This window comes from Rattus rattus, chromosome 4, assembly GCF_011064425.1.
Source record: "Rattus rattus isolate New Zealand chromosome 4, Rrattus_CSIRO_v1, whole genome shotgun sequence".
NCBI classification, from domain to species: Eukaryota; Metazoa; Chordata; class Mammalia; order Rodentia; family Muridae; genus Rattus; species Rattus rattus.
In genome coordinates, this window is record NC_046157.1 from 17868840 (window position 1) to 17888430 (window position 19591).

Sequence of the window (19591 nt, forward strand, 5' to 3'; positions counted from 1 at the left end):
GTGTCTGAGAACAGCCCCGACAGCAGACTGAGATCTGAAGAAGTTGGTGCACTGCTCATAGAGCAGCCCGTGTCTTTCTCCAGCCTGACTGTTCTGAATGAATGAGCTCATGTGTGGCCGTGCCTAGTTCCATGCTTGGGCACAGCACAATGTGTCACCTACCTGTGAAGGGAAGTGGAGACCTCGAAAGCTGTGTGCTTCTATATAGATCTTCTTAGGACCCTTGACAGACACAGTCCTGACAGATGGGGCGGCGCTCTGACTCAGGGCGGCCATACTTTTCTTGTTCTGTAGTAGAGAGCAAACCCAGGGCCTTGTGCCTACTGGGCATGTGCCCTACCACCAGGCTATGTCACCAGCCCTTAGAGTGGCAGTTCTTATGTTTTTCTCCTCATTTTCAGGTTGCTCCCCGAGAAAAGATATCTTGTAAAGGTATGTAATAATAAATACTCATCGGGTGGATGCTTCAAATAGGTATATTTTATCATGTGCTAATTCTCCCATGAAAAAGAAAAACACATGGCTGACTGGCAAATGAATGAATGAATGAATGAATGAATGAATGAATGAATGAATAAAAGATTTTGGTGGTAAATATATTTCTCATTTTAATAAAGGTGTTTTTATGATATATTTAGCAAAACTTCATTAGCATTCAATGTTATCATTTTATAATTTAATATTAAATCAGTATTCTCACCTTTTTTCCTCGGTCTGTCAAGTTTTGGGGGAGCAATGCATGCAGAGTATAGGGTACAAAGGACACTTTTTGTAATACACGGAGGGTACCATTCTCTGGATGGGAATGTTCTTCGTCCTAAGGATTAGTTGACATGACATTATCGCCATCATTACTGTGTGTGTTTATGATGTGAGTGCTGGCGCATGTGGGGTGGCTAACTTTCAGAAGTGGTTCCTCATTCCAGCATGGCTTCCCAAGATTAAACTAAGGCCATCAGGGATCAAGGCGTGATTAGCACATGCCTTTACCCTTCCCGATAAACCATCTCTCCAGACCCAGAGATTTTTCTACAGATTCCATCTCATCAAGGTGTGTGTGTGTGTGTGTGTGTGTGTGTGTGTGTGTGTGTGTGTGTGTGTGTGTGTTCTCACATGCATGTGCATGCACATGCTCACAGGTACACACCTGTGCATATACAGGTCAAAGACCCAGCTTTCAGAGTTTGATCTCTTCTTTCGTTGTGGATTCCTGGGATGGAGCTAGGATCCTGAGGGTTGCACAGCAAATGCCTTTGCCGACTGAGCTGTCTTGCCAGCTCTCGTCAATATTTTACCTATGGAGTCTCACACACGCATACCAAGCCATCTCCCTGTGGCCCACAGAACTTACTGAGCTCCTACTTAAGACAATCTCTAGTAGTTGGAGTGTCCATCTTCATTAATGTTCCCAGTCACCATGGTGGAGACATGTTTTCTAGGGCATGGGGTGAGCTGGGATGTTTCTGCCTAATGCTCTGTTCCCAGACTACTACTACTACTACTACTACTACTACTACTACTACTACTACTACTACTACTACTACTTCTTCTTCTTCTTCTTCTTCTTCTTCTTCTTCTTCTTCTTCTTCTTCTTCTTCTTCTTCTTCTTCTTCTCTCTCTCTCTCTCTCTCTCTCTGCTGCCTTATGACTTAGGACAGGTGTCTGCATCCCAGAATCCCAGTTTCATTAGTAGTCCATGTTTGTTTTCTTAAACACACTGTATTCCATGACTGCCCACCATTCTAACTAGATTTGTTTCTCTTTTATTTAGAACAAACTTTTCCCACAAGCTATTTCTTATTTAGAGAAAACATTTCAGGTTCGAAGACCTGCTGGCAGGATCTTACTTAGCAGGTATGTGACATCAGACGTTGGTCCTTACCTCCATTCATTTAGCCCTGTGACCTCCCATTTACCAACATGACAAGCATGGAACTTATAGTAGAATTTTGCCATGTGTGTTTTTAGAAACTAAACTACAAGCCATTTAAAAGGATTCAGAAAGCACCTACTGAATAGCCCTTTTTCTGCCTTCCCATTATAAACTGTTCTTGTGCCTCCTCCTCCTCCTCCTTCCTCCTTCTTCCTTCCTCATCCTCTCCCTCCTCCCCTCTTTCCCCTCCCTCTCCTGCTCCTCCCTCCCTGTGGTTGCTTTGGGAGGTATTTGATAACCCAAGTCCAGCTGCCCATAGACTGAAGTCCCTTAGGGAGCTGCCTGCTAGTTAAGTAGTAGCCATTGTTAATGGAGTGGTACAGCAGTGTCTTAGTTACTTTCCTGTGGCAGTGAGAAAACACCATGACCAAGGCGGGGCTTATTTGGGGTGTGTGGTTCAGAGAGTTAGGGTCCATGGCAGTGGAGAAGTAAGTAGTGGAGAGCAGGCAGCTGGGGGAGCAGCCAAGAGCTCACATCTGGGACCCCCAAGCTGGAAAACAGAGAGTACACTTGAAACGACAAGGTTGTTTTGAAACATCTGCGCCCCCAGTGACATATTCCCTCCAGCAAGACCTCCCCAAACAGCCACCAGTCAGGGACCAAGTACACCAATGCCCAGCTTACTGGGGACATCTAATTTCAGGCCTCCACAAGGGTACAGCTGTATTTTAACTGCTGTGAACTGTTCTCTTTCTTTTTTGTAAATTTTGATGTATGAATAAACCAAAGACAATGTGCGACAAACCAGTACCTACGGAAGGAAAACGATCCGCACCGATACTGCACCGGGGAGTGTGCCGTGCACACCAAGTGTGGGCCTGTTATTGTGCCCGAGGAGCACCTCCAGGTGAGTCTCCTTCTCAGCAAGAGTCTTAGATAACAGTGTGAAGGCACAGCACAGCACCTCCTTTGTTGTGGTACTCTGGGGTGAATCTGAGGCCTCCTGAGTCCCAGGATAGTACTCTATGGCTGAGTTACAGTCCCTGCCACTGCGACTCCATTTTCTCCCTACAGCTGAGGCAGGGAGGGTTCAGAATGTCAAAACTGCTCTCTGGCTCACTCGTGCCTGGATTTCCTGCGCAGAGAACGTTATCTTTTTTTCCTCCCTTGAACATTTTTTTTTAGCACTTTAAAAGGACAGTTTAATGTCTCCTAAAATATAAACTGTCAGCTTCAACCCAGGCTTGAACTTTATTCCATAAAAATACTAGCAACTGGCCAGGCTGTAATACATACATCCTGACTTGAAGAGATACTTAAGCTCTTAACTGAAAGAAGAAAGGTTCGAAGGCAGTGGGTCTGGTTAGCCTGTTTATCTAAAAAGTACAGATGTGCACATGCAAAAAAGAAAAAACCAAACCACTATGCAGAGAGCCTGGGGGAAGATAACATCGTAATCCCAGCCCTTGGAAGGCAGAGGGAGGAGACTCAGGTTCGATGTCAGCCTGGGTTACAAAGCAAGACTTATCTCAAAAAGCAGAATAACATAGACGAAGGACGATCTGGAGGATTATACGGTCAACACTGAACAATCTAGGTCAGTTCAGATGCTATTTTTTTCCTCTTATTTTTTTGATTTTATGTGTATGGCTGATTTGCTTGTATGAGTGTGCACACACACACGCACACGCACACGCACACACGCAGGCAGGCGCACATGCACAGGAATGTGTGTGCAGTACCTGGGGAAGCCAGAAGAGGGCACAAGATCCCTTGTAGCTGGAGTTACAGATAGTGGTGAACTGCTCTGTGGGTTCTGGGAAGAGCATTGCATAACCTAGGTCCTCTGGAAGAGCCGCCAGTATTCTTAACCTTTGAGCCATCTCTGGTTTTCTTCCCTTCTTTAAACTTCTATTTTTAAATGTGTATGTATGTGTATGTTTAAGAGCACATGAGTATAGGTGCCTGTCTTAGTTAGGGTTTTATTGCTGTGAACAGACACCATGACCAATGTAAGTTTTATAAAGGATAACATTTAATTGGGGCTGGCTTATAGGTTCAGAGGTTCAGTTCATTATCACCAGGCAGGCCTGGTGCAGGAGGAGCTGAGCTCTACATCTTCACCCAAAGGAAGCCAGGAACAGACTGAGCATCCTCTGACAGCTAGGAGGAGGGTCTCATGCCCACCCCCACAGTGACACACTTCCTCCAACAAGGCCACACCTTCTAATAGTGCCACTCCCTGGGCCAAGCATATGCAAACCACCACAGTGCCCATGGAGGCCAGAAACTGGAACCGAAGTTGCAGACATATGTGTACAATCTAACATGGGTGCTCTCATCAAGAGCAGCACGTGATGTTTGTATGACTGAATTGTCCCTTCAGCTCCTAACGGCTTCCATTAAGAGTTACATGGGGGTGAGGGTAGGGGTGGGGTGGCTGAGTGGGTAAGAACATGTGCTGCTACTGTAGAAGACTGGGGTTTGGTTCCTAGCACCCCCGTTAGGTGGCTCACAACCATCTATGATGCCAGCTCCAGGGCTGCAACAATCTTTTCTGGACTCCACAGGCGGCCATATGCACACGTGTAAAGACAGACACACACAAACCAATAAAAAAAAATGTAAAAAGTCAAATATAAATTCCCTGTTAAAGAAACAGAATAAGAAATATATATGTTCCATAAGTGAAGTGGAAATTTGGGGGTCAGGAGCATTGCTCAAAACAAAAAATTACGGTATATTGATTATTTAAAATTTATTTTCTACATTTCTTTTTATGGTGGGTGGGTGGGTGTGCAAGTGCCTTGTGCGTGCATAGAGACCAGAAGACAACCTGTAGTAGCTGGTTCTTCCTTCCACTGCGTGGGTGCCAGTGATGAGACCTGGGTGGGCAGGCCGAGCCTCTCAGCAGCACCCTCATGGGCTACAGCTAGACCTAGATGCTTGTGATTGTTTAGGAAGCTCCTACAAGTGTCACAGAGCACAGTGACATGTGCCTGGAGAGCCTGAGACAAGTCACCTTAGACTACCCAGGATGCCATCATCAAGGGACCAACTTGTGCCTTGTGTTCTTCTGTGTTGTCTAAATTTGTAACCAAATTTTGTGTGCGTGCGTGTGCGTGCGTGCGTGCGTGCGTGCGTGCGTGCGTGTGTGTGTTGTGATGTGCTTCTGTGAGTGCAGACACATGCATGCCACTGCCTGCATGCGGAGGTCAAAGGACAATTCTCGGGAGCTGGTTTTCCCTCCACTCAGAATCCTAAAGGTCAAACTCTCGAGTTGCCAGGCTACAGAGCAAGTGCTTTATATGCGGAGCACTCGCATATAAATTTGCTTTGGTATTCATTCATTCATTCATTCATTCATTCATTCATTCACTTATTTATTTGTCATTTTTGAGATAGGCCTGAACTCACCCTTTAGGCCATCCTGACCTTAGATTTACATATGTCTACCTGCCTCTGCCTCCCCAGTGCTCCCAGCCACTTGCTGCTTCTTTTTAATATTTTATACTTATTTATTTATCGAGTTTGTGTGTGCCTGCCACGGCTTGTGTGGAGGCAGAGGACATCTTTGAGAGGCAGTCCTCTCCCTTCACCAGGTAGGCTCCAAGGCTCAAAGTCAGGTCGGGACCCGCAGCAGTGCCTCTCTCCCTGCTGAGTCATCGTACCAGCGCAAGGTTTTTTTACAATAGGAAATACTTTCCATTAGGTAAATTTTTTTATTAATTAGATTTAAAATAATCACATCCCAAGGAACTTTAAAAGTTATAGACATGATGTAGGTCAGTGGTAGAGGGCTGCCTACCATGAGGTCCATTCTCCCTACAGCGGAAGGGTGTGGGCGTGGGTGTGGGTGGGAACACCCCTTCACCAGTGTTTGACTTTCATTTCTGTCACTGTGATAAATACCTGACTAGCAGTAACTTTAGGGAGAAAAGAGTTTCTTACAGCTTACAGTCCCAGATTGTGGTCCATCTTTAAGGGAAGTTGGGGCAGACACTTTAAAGACAGACCTGGTTGGTATTCCACACCACCTTACTTCAGACCAAGAAAGTTAGTTCATGGTCAAGGAACTACAGCGGGATCCATGCAGGATGCTGCTTGCTGCAAGCCTTGGCTTGCTTTCAGCCTACTTTCCAGTTCAGGACCGGCTGCTTAGGGATGGTGCTCGCACATTGGGCTGGGTCCTCCTACGTCAATTAACAATTAAGACCGCCGCCCATAGGTGAGCCTGCAGGCCAGCCTGGTCTATGCGGCCAGCCTGGTCTATGCGGTTCCTAATCTGAGGCCCCCTTCTTCCTTGTTGGGTTGTAGCACATGGACATTTAGAATGAACCAGCACAACTAGTTTCAGGGGTTCAAAACCATTTGTGTTTCTCTTTGTCCTGCATCTTAGCGTGCTGACCTTTATAAATAGGATTCACTGACTTTCATTGAGTTTATAAATTTATGAGTATTTGTGCCAAGTAAAAATTTTAGGGAAACAAATTCAAAAGAGGTAAAAACAGAACAGGGAAATGAGGGTGGGATTTGTAGTCCTTGATTTGTTTTGTTTATGATCCAGAACTCTTACTCCATTGCTTGGTATGAGTTCAAAGAGTCCTCTTGCCTCTGCCTCCCAAGTCCAAGGACCAGTTCCCGATTTCAGTGAGAGTGTGTGGGTGGGGGGGGGTAAACAAAAGATAAGTGACTGTCCCCAGTCTATTCCCTTGGCACTGTCGCTCAGCTGACCCAGGCTCTGGTCTGCTTTTCCTCCTCACCTGTGGCAGCAATGCAGGGTCTGCCGAGAGGGAAAGTGGCCATGTGGAGCGGTGGGTGTGCTAGACCCTGAGGGCGTGCAGGATGCGGACTTTGTTCTTTATGTCGGTGCTCTGGCCACTGAGAGATGCAGCCATGAGAACATCATCTCTTACGCGGCCTATTGTCAACAGGAGGCGAAAATGGACAGGTAAGCTTCCTGTGAGCCTGCCCCCAAAATACACATCTGCTCAGACGTTTCTAGGGTTAAGAAATAAGTTGTTAGACAGAGAAAAAAAATTCCTTCTTTCCTTCCTTCCTTCCTTCCTTCCTTCCTTCCTTCCTTCTTTCCTTCCTCCCTTCCTTCTTTCCTTCCTTTCTTGTTTTCGGTTTCTTGAGACAGGGTTTCTCTGTGCAGCCTGGGCTGTCCTGGAACTCACTCTGTAGACCAGGCTGGGGCTCAAACCTGCCTCAGCCTCCTAGTGCTGGGCTTTAAAGCATGTGCCACCGCTTCTCAGCAGCACTGAACTTTTAGAGATCCTCCTGCCTCAGGTTCTGGGTGCTGGGATTATAGAAGTACGCTTCCAGTTTCCTGGATGGTTTTAGGAAGTGAGCCTCTGTTGGGAAAAGCAGTCAGGTGTGATCGCTCCTTCCTCTCACTGCTCTTCAGAGATCCTAACAAAATAAGGTAAGGGGCTGGAGAGATGACTGAGTGCCTCAGAGGGCTTACTGCTTTTCCGAAGGACTCATAACTGCCTGTGTGTGACTCTACTTGTGTGCGCTAGTTCTCACTCAGTCTGTTATCTTTCTTCACTCCGGGACCCCTCTCCAAGTACATAGGCTGCCCGCATTAAAGTGGGTCTTCCCTTCTCAATCCAACCTTCCTGGAAACATCTCACAGACACTCCCACAGTGCATATATCCTCAGTAATAAGAATGCAGAGAAGTTGGAATGAGATTGATACTGCATTTGGTGAGGTTGGCTCAAGAGTCCTGAGACTGAATATTGACTCTTAGGTTTGTTACTGCAGGACCACACCTGGTTTTGAAGATCTGTGGATCTCACTAGTACTCCTTTTCCCCCCAAGAAGTTATTTGAAATGCGTACCTTAATCACGTGTCAGAATCACTGGATATGATATGTGAGCCACCCGATGAGTGATGATTTATACCTCATAGATCGAGGCAGTGGAATGTTCCTGAGAAATACCTTTTCACTTGCTGGTGCCACAGAGTCCTAGCTCCTTTTCTCAGTTTGAACTAAACCGTATGCACCACACACACAAAACCACACTTTGATCTAAAGTGTTGAGAGAACATTGCAAAAATAAAGTGCCTGTGTGTACTCGAATGTTCTCAGGAAAAGCCTCAGAAAGAGAATTCCAGCCATCCCTGTGTTCTAGGATTGTTGGCTGTAGCACTAATGCCCCATGTTAGAGGAAACTTCAGTCTCAGGCAAACTAGGGTGGCTTGAAAATAGCATATGTGGTATTGTTGGCAGTAGTAGCTGCTTCTGAGGTTGCAAGTTAGAAAAGACAGGAAGGAGAACAAGGCCATTTTCACTATCTTCTTTAGAGATTTCTCCCAAAGCGGTTTATTTTTATCTTATGTGTATGGTGTTTTGTCTGCATGCATGTCTGTGCACCATTTATTGGCTCTGTGGCTGCAAAGTTATAAAGCCACGGTTGTGAGCCACCATGTGGTTGCTGGGAATTGAACCTGGATCCTCTGGAAGAGCAGTCAGTGCTCTCAACTGCTGAACCGTCTCTCCAGCTCTTTATGATTCTACATTGTTGGACCAAATTATTTTATACTGTGGGCTTTTATTGCTTTTATAAAAGCTATGTTGGACTTTATCTATTAGGATGGAGTTGACCTGCCCAGATGAGTGAGGGAAGGTTAGAAAAGGCCCAGCTGACTGGATCTGGGTCACTTAACCTCGTTTCTGTGTCCCATGTTACTGAAAACACCTCTGCTTCTGCTTGTCTTCTGGTGAGAAGACTCAGCACCGGAGTCAGACAGATGCCAGACGGGCAGCAGGAAGGCGTGTCCCAGTTCTGTTACCCTGCTCCTTACTTAACTGTGGTACTTTACTGTTGGTTCACCTTTCATAGGAACCAAGAGCTAAAGAATAAATGGCCTCGGTATCAGTGAGTGGGAACTAACCATCCTGGGGAAGGAGTTGCTTTCCTCTGGAGCATTGATGTGAAACAGAGGCTGGCACGGTGTCTTGTTCTGCCCCATCCCATGAGAAGTGGTCTCTAATCCAGCCTGGCCCGAGACACACTCTCTAGACAGCCGAGGGTGGCCTCGAGCTCCTTATCCTCCTGCTCCCCACTCCCAAGTGCCGAGATTACAAAGGCATGTGTGCCACACCCGACCAGTTATTCTGAGTCTCAAGAACTCCATTGTGTGAATCTATGCCCTTGACTGACCGCCAACACTGACCGCCAACTGACTAACCGGCATAGCGCCTCACTATACTACCCGAAGAGAAGATGAACAAAACACACTTGTGAACCTGCCTCCTGGGGTTTATCGGCTGTAGAAGGAGACAGATGATGGTTAGTTATTCCTACGAGTAAGCATGCAGTTTTACTTGGGATAGATACTTTATACAGGACCATGTAGCATAGAACAAAAGCAGAGAATGGCACGGAATATCATTCAGTTGATTTGGGAAGGAAGCCCTTTTTGAAGAAGTAAAAATATAGCTTCACCTGAGCATTAATAAGACTTTAGCCAAATAAAGAGGTAGGGGACCCTCTGGCGTGGGGTAGTGGATGCTTGCACTCCTGGCTGCTTAGAAGGCTGGTTCAGGCAGATTGGAAGTTTGGGGCTAGCCTGTGTTTTGTAGGCCTGGCTGCCATGTAGACTCCAAGCTGGCCTTGAACTCAAAGTGTACCTCCTGCTTCTGTTTCCCCAGTGCTAGAATTACAGGCATATAAACCATGCCTGGTTTCACATACAGTTTAGCAAAATCCTGTACCAAAATGGGAGGAAAATGGTTGAATGTAGCTTAATGGTAGAGTGCTTGTCTAGCGTGTGTGAGGCCCTGAGTTCAGCCTGAAAAAGAAAGAGAAGTGTAAAGGGCGGAAATTCGTGCTACAAAGAGTCCTGTTTTCGGCCCCAGCCCCGGAAAAAAAAAAAAAAAAAAAGGAGTCCTGTTACTGTCGGAAGCCCCTTTAAACAAGGCCTGAGTGTACAAGTCTGTAATTCCAGCTATTCAGGAGACCAAGGCAGGAGGAGCGCAAGTTCAAGGCCAGCCTAGGTAACAGGGAGTTTTAGACAAGGTCAAGAAACTCATTGAGACCTTGTGTTAATCTCACTGGTTGAGAATAAGATCACAAACACAATTTTTGAGCCAAATTTGAAACAAACTGCTTAGTGGTAGAGCATTTCTTGGAGTATGGGGGTCCCTGGGTTCAATCCTGTGATGGTAGTGAGGCTACTTCCATAGAAAGGCCAGGGCTTGGAGAAGGAGAAAGCAAGTTCCTGCTCGGAAGGGTTAAGCCTAGCAGGGACACATTTGTTCTAGAAGCCACTGTGGCTCTGCTGTGTGTTTTTGAGATGAGCTTTTCTATGTAGCTCAGGATAGCCTCGAACTTTGAATTCTGCCTTAGCCTCCCAGTTCTGGGATTACAGATGTGTACCACCATACCTGTCTGTGTGGCAATGTTTTGATTAATGATACCCTTTTTCAAGGTACTTAGGTCTGATGCTATCAGAAAATGACACCATTTTCCTATTTAAAAAGGACAAATATTTGTTATAAGTAGGCAGCTGTAACAGTGAGATTTATGGGATTTCCACAGTAGACAGGTAAAGCAATGGTAGAGGAAACAGTTTGGATTCCTTCACATGTCCCTTTGGTACAGCTTTGAAAGACAGCCAGATACACGGTGGTCATTTCTCAGGGTGTTGAGCACTTGAAAGGCCCCAGTGAAGCTCCCATACCCTTCAGACAGACAGACAGATAGACAGACAGACAGAAGGTCTTTCTTCTTCATTGGAAAGCAACAGGTCTGGGTCTTGACAGCAAAAAAGAATAAGAATTATCTATTAAAGTATATTTGATAGTAAACAAATAATATCCTCGAGCTGTCTTTCTCAGAGAAGTATAAGTTAGTAAATATTATACTTCTCAATATAGTAAAAATAAATATGTTTATTTTAACAGGCCCATAGCAGGATATGCTAACCTGTGTCCAAATATGATCTCCACCCAGCCACAAGAGTTTATCGGGATGCTGTCCACAGTGAAGCACGAGATCATTCATGCCCTGGTAAATGCTATTAACTTCTGTCCTTTCTTTCAGACTTTTTTTTTTTTTTTCTTTTTTGGAGCTGGGGACCGATCCTTCAGACTTTTTATTTGTTACATATTCTGTTATTTTAATATTTTATTATAGGATATGTGAGTTCTTAGATTCATGTGCAGTAAGACCTGACAAATTATTTCTGCCAAGAAATTTTAGTGCTCAGGATGGGACAGGTTGAGTTTTGCTCTCTGGCATGATTTACAGTTCAGCTGTCATTCCCATTAAAGGTGATTAAACTTTTGAAGGAAAGCATCTTAGAGCCAGATGTGATGGCTCGGGTCTGTACTTGTAGCACTTGAGATGCTAAAGCAGGAGGATTGCTGCTGTGATTACAAGCGTGTGGTACCATACCCACTGTGTGCAATGCTGGGGATTAAATCCGGCTTCATACGCACTGACAGCCGTTCTAGCAGCCGAGCCCATGCCTGCCTGCCTGACGGATGACTCTCCAGATGCACACATGCACATGCACACATGCACAAGCACAGAGGTGTGGACAATGGGTGTGCACATACTGCCAATTTGAGCGTTTATGCACCCCTGCCCCCCAGCTCCCTTACCATCCAATCTTTAATGAGTTTCAGTAGTAAATTTGTGTGAAGAATATAGCAAACAGTGTCCTTGTTATCCTTGTGCATGGTGCCTCAGAAAATCACTTCTCCCGAAGATTTTCTCTCTTCAAATCTGATATTTATAAATAAAGGCCACTGGAGTAGTGAGGGCTTGGTCCTGCAATTCATTGGGTGGGTTTCATATTTTCAACTGTTGTTCACATCTGGAAGTGATACCTAATGGGGTCCTCAACAAGGAAAAATACCAAAGGATTTGTAAAACCATACAGATGAGTTAGAAAGTATGATTCTCTGTGCTCTGTAGTGCACAGTAGAGTACAGTGTAGCCTTAAGGTATCCTGATAACACAGCACTGATATATATAGTATTTAACATGAACACAAATTTAGCTTTAAAATATATAAATACTTTCAAATATCTTGTATTAAAAACATTTATATCAGCTGGGCGGTGGTAGTACATAACTTAAATGCCAGCACTCAGGAGGCAGAGGCAGGGGGAGCTCTGTGAATTAGAGGCCAGTCTGGTCTACAGAGTGATTGCCCAGACAACCAGGGCTACACAGAGAAACCTGTCTTGAAAAACAAATTAAAAAAACAACTGACATCAGTGGTTTGGTGGTGACCAGCAAAGGACACATGTTGCTCTTTCATAGGCTCTGACTTCAGCTCCTAAGTGCTTGTGGGGCAGATCACAGCCACCCCTAACTCCAGCTCCAGGGCATCCAGCACTCTCTTCTGGCCCCTGAGTGCACCCACACATGCCTGCTGACATTCACACAGACACATCCATATGAGTAAAAATAAAAATAACCTTTTAAATGCTTACAGCAAGTCGCATGGTGTTTAAATTGTAAATACAGTCACCCAGTTGCTTCTGAGTTGAAGCATGGGGTACCTTCTGCAGAGCTGCGTGCTGCCCTTGTGACCAATATCAAGACCTCCTGGGTGGCAGGCGCTGCTGTGTCTCAACGTCCTACTGTAGGACACTGGGTTCTTTCTTCCAGGGCTTCTCGGCTGGGCTTTTTGCATTCTACCATGATCAAGATGGAAACCCCCTGACCTCAAGGTCTGCAGACGGCCTCCCACCTTTCAACTACAGGTATTCGCCATTCTCTTTCTCCTTCCTCTCTCCTAGAGGGTGTAAGGATAGAACCTGAGAACCCAGTGTGTTCCCTGTGGGCAATGACAGGGTCTTCGTGGCCACCATAAGGGAACTGTAGTTCTGACACAAGGTGGACTTAAGAGGAGGCTACTTCAGAGGACCAGGACAGAGCTCTCCAGGAAAATAGTTCATACTATTCATTTAGTGTGTGTCTGTTTATATTTTAGAGTAATTATAGAGTACAAAATTCTAGGCATGGTGGTGATCCACACATGTAATCTCAGCACTTGGGTGGTGGAAGGCAGAAGGTCGGAAGTTCAAGGTCACCTTCAGCTCCATAGTTCAGGGCTGGGATACTTGAGACCTCATCTCAAAGAACCAAAGTGGGTGTTGCAGGGACGGCGACATATACAGCACTGTGTGAGTGGGTGTTTTCCTAGGCTGTGCTTTTTGTTTGGGAGTCTTGTCTTTGAAAAGCATGCTGGTCCTGACGGAAAGTATGACTGGTTACATTAGCATAACCTCTGGCATGGGAGAGCGCTATGGGAAGGATTCGGGATGTTCCGTGATTGTCCAGTATAAACAGGAATGCTAGAGTAATGCATTCAGTTGTTAGGAAGCAGACTCGGATTGGGCTCCAGCCTGCTTGAAGAAACCATGTATTTTAATTTATACCCGGAATCCTGGAATTTGGGAGGATCAGTCAATAGATTAAGGAGTTCAAGGCCAGCCTCTGCTACAAAGCAAGTTTAAGGGAAGCCTGTACTACATAAGTTTTAAAAATAACTATGAAATAATCCATAAGTTTAAAAAAACAAAAACAAAAACAAAAAGGGGTGTGGGGAGGGCTCAGAACTGTCACCCTTGATAATGGAACCTGAATGCTGGTCATTTAGTGAGCTAAGAACTGCTTATTTTCTTACTGCCAATTGTTTACTGTGTTTAAACGTTGTCTTCTAAAAATAAATAAATAAAAATAAAGTGAATTCATGCAGTGACCCCAACCCAAAGGAATAGGGGTTGAATCTCGAGGTTTTGAGTGGAGGACCAGGGATAAAAAGAGTCAAGAAGACAAAAAAGCAGGGCTGGGATTTAGCTCAGTGGTAGAGCACTTGCCTAGGAAGGCAAGGCCCTGGGTTCGACCCCCAACTCCCAAAAAAAAAAAAAAAAAGAACCAAAAAAAAAAAAAAAAAAAAAAAGAAGACAAAAGCAGTAGCCGGAACCTGGAGCTGTGCAGAAGCTGATGACTATGCCACACATGTTTAGTGAGACGTACAGCATCACTGACACTGTTTGTCTCTCTGTCTGTCTGTCTGTCTGGGGAACGGCCAAGGTCAGCAGAGAGCTAAGTCAGCCGTGTTCACAAAGATCGCGGGACACCTCAGCACAGCTGCCTGAGGACTTATAACCACTGCCCAGGGGAGAGCCCAGTTCCCAGGAACAGCAACCTTGACTCCTCTGAGGCCTGGGCTCCGGCCCCAGATCAGCCGTGCCAAGTTCACTCCTGGACAAGGACACAGAACTAAAGTTCCCTTTGTCCTTTCATTGGGCCTCTGAGAAAGACTTGAGTCAGTCTGACTCTCCATGATGCAATGCGACCAGTTGTTCAAACTCCTGCTGGCATGACTTCCTCCACAATACACTGCACCGCCCGCCAGCTAACTCTATCCAGTTTTAATCAAAGTCCAAAAATAAATGCCTTTTAAAAAAAAAAAAAAAAAAAAAAAAAAAAAAAAAAATCCTAAGTTGGAAACAGATAAACAGATGTGATAGAATAAGTATAAAAGGGACAGGTTTTCTCCACTGAGACAGGGCCTAATGTTACCAGGCTAATGAACTCTCAGACTTCCATGTAGCTGAGGATAGCTTTGAATTCCATTACGGGTGTGTACCACCTCAACAAGTTTACACAATGCTGGCACCAAGCCCAGCGCAGGCCCTGTACAACCGAGCTGCCCCGCAAGCCTGCCCCTGTGGTTTTGATGTGTGTGGTTTTGGTGTGTGTGGTTTTGGTGTGTGTGGTTTTGGTGTGTGTATTTTTCTATAAGGCAGTTAGGCTGCTGTTCTTGTTGGACATTCTTAAAGCTAACAGCATTTTGTCCCACCTCTCTTCTGTCTGACGTTACTGTAGCCGCCACAGCCCTCTCCTGAGAACTAGCTGCATTGCACCAATTTGAAATTATGTTGCTTTGCACATGACATGTTTGTGTACTTGAATCTAGACAGTGTCTCCTTGGCTTGGTAGTTGAGTCCTTCATTTTTAAAAATCCCCTTTGCTCCCACCATCATGGACGGCTGGTTTTCACAGTGGCCTTGAGATCATAGACAGGGCATGAGACCCCACAGAGCTGGCAGCTCTTCATGAAACGTGCCCATCTTTCATGAATAAATGCTTCCAAAGTTGATGCAGCTCTTTGCTTATTTCCAGGGCTCTGAAAAATTAGCTTGGCCAAGTTCTCATCGACTTCATGCCAGAATTTCCAGAGACCTTTACTCTGCCATTTTCCTGAGAACTTTCTAGAATTTAATTTTGCAGATGACATGAGACAAGGATTTAAGCTTTTCCTTGATGGATAACTGGTTTTGGTGCAAAGAGATTATATTATGTTTTCACTCATGGCAGTATTTTTTGTTCAATTTCCTTATATGCTTGGGTCATCTCTGCCTTGGTTCTCATTTCCTGCCTTCCTTCCTTCCGTCCTTCCTGCCTGCCTGCCTGCCTGCCTGCCTTCCTCTTGTCAGAAGATGCCAGTGGGGTTGGGAGTTTAGCTCAGTGGTAGGCGGCTTGCCTAGGGAAGGCATAAAGGCCCTGGGTTCGGTCCCCAGCTCTGAAAAAAAAAAAAAAAAAAAAAAAAAAAAAAAAAAGAAGATGCCAGTGAAGGCTGGGGTACAGTCCAGTGGCAGAGTACTTGCCTAGCATCTACGACCTCCTGTGCTAAATCTCTAGCAAGTCAAGGGGCAAAGTGCAGTTCATTCACTGTCCTAGCTCAGCCTTGTGAACGAGAGCTTGGTGGTGCACACCTATGATTGAAGTACTTCGGTGCAAAGGTGGGGGGATCTCTGAATTCAAGTCTATGCTGGTCTAGTACCAGGCCAGGTAGAGCTACATGTCTCAAGAAGGGGAATAAAGTGCTTATAAGTGTATTACATGGATATGACATATAATAACTCAATTAGTTCAGCTTCATATTGACATTTGTAAACACTTTTACATTTAAAGTTGTAAATTGGCAAAACAACTGTCTTCTTATTCTATAATTACAGTCTTGGCTTGTATCAGTGGAGCGATAAAGTGGTTCGGAAGGTGGAGAGATTGTGGAATGTTCGAGATAATAAGATAGTTCACCACACTGTGTATCTCCTAGTAACACCGCGTGTTGTCGTGAGTATTATTGAACATCTGCCTGTCTTCATTTTCCACTATGGCTTCTGCTTTACCGATCATTACTGTCTAAGAAGGTGTTCTTAGATTTCGGTCTATAATAGAAAATGTATGAAGATAGTATAATGAAGGAACACGCCAAGACAGAGGGGACGAGACAAATTTGTGGTCCCCATCCAGCCTGTTGCTGTAAGGCAGGAGAGGGGAGGTGCTGTGCCCAGGGAGAAGCAGCATTATTGAAAATGGTTTAGGGGCAGGGAGAGGATGGGTCAGTCTGTAACCTGCCGCATAAACATGAGGACCCACATTCAGGTCCTAGAGCTCAGGTGATTGGCCAGCTAGCCTAGTACAGTAGCTTAGTTCTAGGCTCAGGAACACTCACATATGAAAAAATAAAATATATAAATGTAATTTTAAAAATAAAATGGAGACTGTTTAAGGGGCATCTGATGCTGACTTCTGGCTTCCACATGCACATGCACATGCACATGCACATGCACATGCACACACAGGAACAGGTATATGAATCACACAGTTATTTGAGCATAAAAGAAAAAAGAAGCCATGACTAGTGCTGGAGCATGGCCTTAGAATGCTTGCTTTTTTTTTTTTTCTTTTTTTAAGATTTATTTATTTACTTATATATTTTATGAGTACACTGTCTCTGTCTTCAGACACACCAGAAGAGGCCATCACATCTCATTACAGATGGTTGTGAGCCACCATGTGGTTGCTGGGACTTGAACTCAGGACCTCTGGAAGTCCTGCAGTCAGTGCTTGCAGAAGCTGTTATATCTCTGAGTTTGAGGCCAGCCTGGTCTACAAAGTGAGTTCCTGGACAGCCTAGGCTTCATAGAGAGACTCCGGTCTTAGGGGGAGAGGGATGGTGGTATGTCCTCTAAAGCCAAAAAGTGAAGGACAGCTCAGTGGTCTAGAATGTTTACTGTGCAACCATGAGGACCAGAGTGCGACACCCATGTAAACAAGCTGGGTGTCCCAGGAACACCTGTGACCGCAGCTTCAGGACTCTGGAAGCCTTTTGCCTATGTTCATGCATGCGAATACACACACAAATAGTTTTCAAAATAAATCTTCAGAGAGAAAAATATTAAAAGAAATTATAGTCTTATAACCAAGAAGAATGTAATAGCATCAAAACATTAACTGTATTGAAAATCATGCTTTAAAGAGGTTCTGTGTCATCAAACTGATTCTTTAAGAAGTAGCTGTTGTCTTACTCTGCTCTTGTGGGCGTCTGTTTTCTGATCCTCAGGAGGAAGCTCGGAAGCATTTTAACTGCCCAGTCCTAGAGGGAATGGAGCTTGAAAACCAAGGTGGCATGGGCACAGAGCTCAACCACTGGGAGAAGCGCTTGCTAGAGGTCTGTCCAGGCTCCCACAATGGTTATCTTTACCATGGTAGAGAGTACTCAAACAGGGCAAGGAATAGGCAGGGGAAACGAGCTTTAGTGGCATAGACTCCACTTTTGGATCTTCCAAACTTTGTTTATTTACTTATTTATTTAAATTTTATTTACATTCCAGCCCCAGTTCCCCTCCTTCCTCTCCTCTGTAGCCCCCTACTCTCCCCATTCCTTCCCTGTTTCTCTTCAGAAGAGGGTCAGCCTCAATGGATACAACCAGACATGGCATATCAAGTTGGATCTCCTAAGCTTTAAGAGCTACATAATATTGTATTATATAAATGGAACAAGCCCATGTTAAACCACTATGTTTTAAATAATAATTTTTCTTTTTAAGATAATGTCTTATGTATTCAGGCTGGCCTTGAACTTACAGCATCTCTCCTGCCTCTACCTCTGGCACTGAATTTTGGGATTGCAAATGTGTACCACCATACCCAGTTAAAAAGTTATGGTTTTGCTTTGTAATACTGGGAATTGAACCCACATCCACAGTCCCTGTAGAAGGATATCAGCACACACAGCATCCAGCACAGCAGAATCAGGCATTTTTCTTGTGTTACACCCAGGAAGCTGTCAGCAGCACCTCTCTCCCTCGGCTGCAGTGTAGGAGCAGGAAACCCTGCCATAGACGGATGCAAGGCCTGGGCTGACCTAAGAGTACTGTGACGCAAATAGGAGCTATTACCTTTTCAGTGGTTCTGCTGGCATAGTTTTCAGACTCCATAAGGGACACACCCAATAGTCACTTTACACAATGATGTCCAAAACTGTGACTTACTAATGGGTATTCCTGTTCATTTAAAGAAATCCCAATCGCTTCTCGGCCTTTTGGCTAAGATCAAGTGTAAAGAAATCCCAAGCCCAGAGGTGCATTAGTAGGTCGTTTCCCCTGACATACTGCCACCATGTAATATCCTATATTTATTAGGTTTCAGGGAAATAGAGCCAAAAATTAATCCCATGTCACACTCATTTATATAGAAAAATAATCTGGAAGTAGAATTAAGACTCGAAGTGAAATACTTTGGACAAAAAGTATGTTTATGTATATTTCTTCTTAGAGATCTGATTAGGTAGTTTCAGCAAATAGAGCTCGTGACAGAAGGTTTTAAGCTTAGGAAGAATGAATTTCTGCTTCTGCCCAGCCGTTCTGCTCTAGGTCACTAAAGAGTAACAATGTGAACATTTATGAAGCAAATGCCCGCATTCTTCCCATGGGAATCTCTGTCTTTGTCATTTCCTTAAGAAATTTTCTTAGAGGCTATAGATTAGCCAGAAATCAACTGTTGTGTCCTTCCCAGCAGAAGACCCGAGAATACCTATTTTATTAGCTACTTTGTTTCTCTTAAATCAGCACTGTGTCCCTGAACTGCTGTATTAAGGGTGATGTTAAGGTATCAGGAAAGTGCTGGGCAGTGGTGGTGGCACTCGGGAGGCAGAGGCAGGTGAATGTCTATGGGTTTGAGGCCAGCCTGGTCTACAGAGCATGACCTCTCACCCCTGGATCCCTGGTTCTGCCCTGCTTGCTTTGCACGTTAATATAGGTTTTTGTGATCACAGAGTTGAGAGTTAGGAAAACTTTTCCTTTGTAAATCCATGTACACATCCCTCCTGTCTCTACAATCATTTCCTCATGAAGCCCTCACTGCTGGGTGTCTGTCGCCAAGGGAAACCCTAACCGATGGAGACTTGAGGCAGAGAGTAGGTTCTACCTCCTCAATCTAGACATTCATGCAGTTGACCATTTTCAAGTAAATATTTTACCACATGACACATCTTCAGTATGTATAGATAGGGGTCATAGAAATGTCTGCTAATAAAACGTGTTGGTAATTTTCAGAATGAAGCGATGACTGGTTCTCACACCCAGAACAGAGTCCTGTCTCGAATCACCCTGGCATTAATGGAGGACACTGGGTAAGGAGGCTGTGAGAGAAACGTCCCTTTGTGAAGTGAAATGAGTATTGAGATGCGGCTTAGGAAGGCGCTGACTCTTTATCTCACAGCACAATGCACTGACTGGTTCTTCGCCTTTTGTGCCGCTTGTTCTTATAGAACAATGACTGTAACAGAGTCTGTGAGGCCACACCAATGTGAGGAGAAAACTAATCTAGATAATTTTAAATTATTTAATTGAATGAGTCATATATAGGTTCTGAGGGTTTTCTTTGT

At 44.7% G+C, this 19591-nt stretch overlaps 1 protein-coding gene across 1 annotated transcript in view; it reads left to right on the forward strand.

Moving 5' to 3' along the window:
• Lmln (leishmanolysin like peptidase) overlaps positions 1–19591 on the forward strand; it is a 58029-nt gene that overhangs the window by 5333 nt on the left and 33105 nt on the right. The window contains exons 3-11 of the mRNA XM_032900133.1: positions 402–432; positions 1772–1854; positions 2663–2780; positions 6646–6824; positions 10794–10899; positions 12514–12608; positions 15876–15993; positions 17267–17374; positions 19260–19336. Coding sequence (XP_032756024.1) covers positions 402–432; positions 1772–1854; positions 2663–2780; positions 6646–6824; positions 10794–10899; positions 12514–12608; positions 15876–15993; positions 17267–17374; positions 19260–19336 — 915 coding nt within the window. The remainder of the gene's footprint in view (positions 1–401; positions 433–1771; positions 1855–2662; positions 2781–6645; positions 6825–10793; positions 10900–12513; positions 12609–15875; positions 15994–17266; positions 17375–19259; positions 19337–19591) is intronic.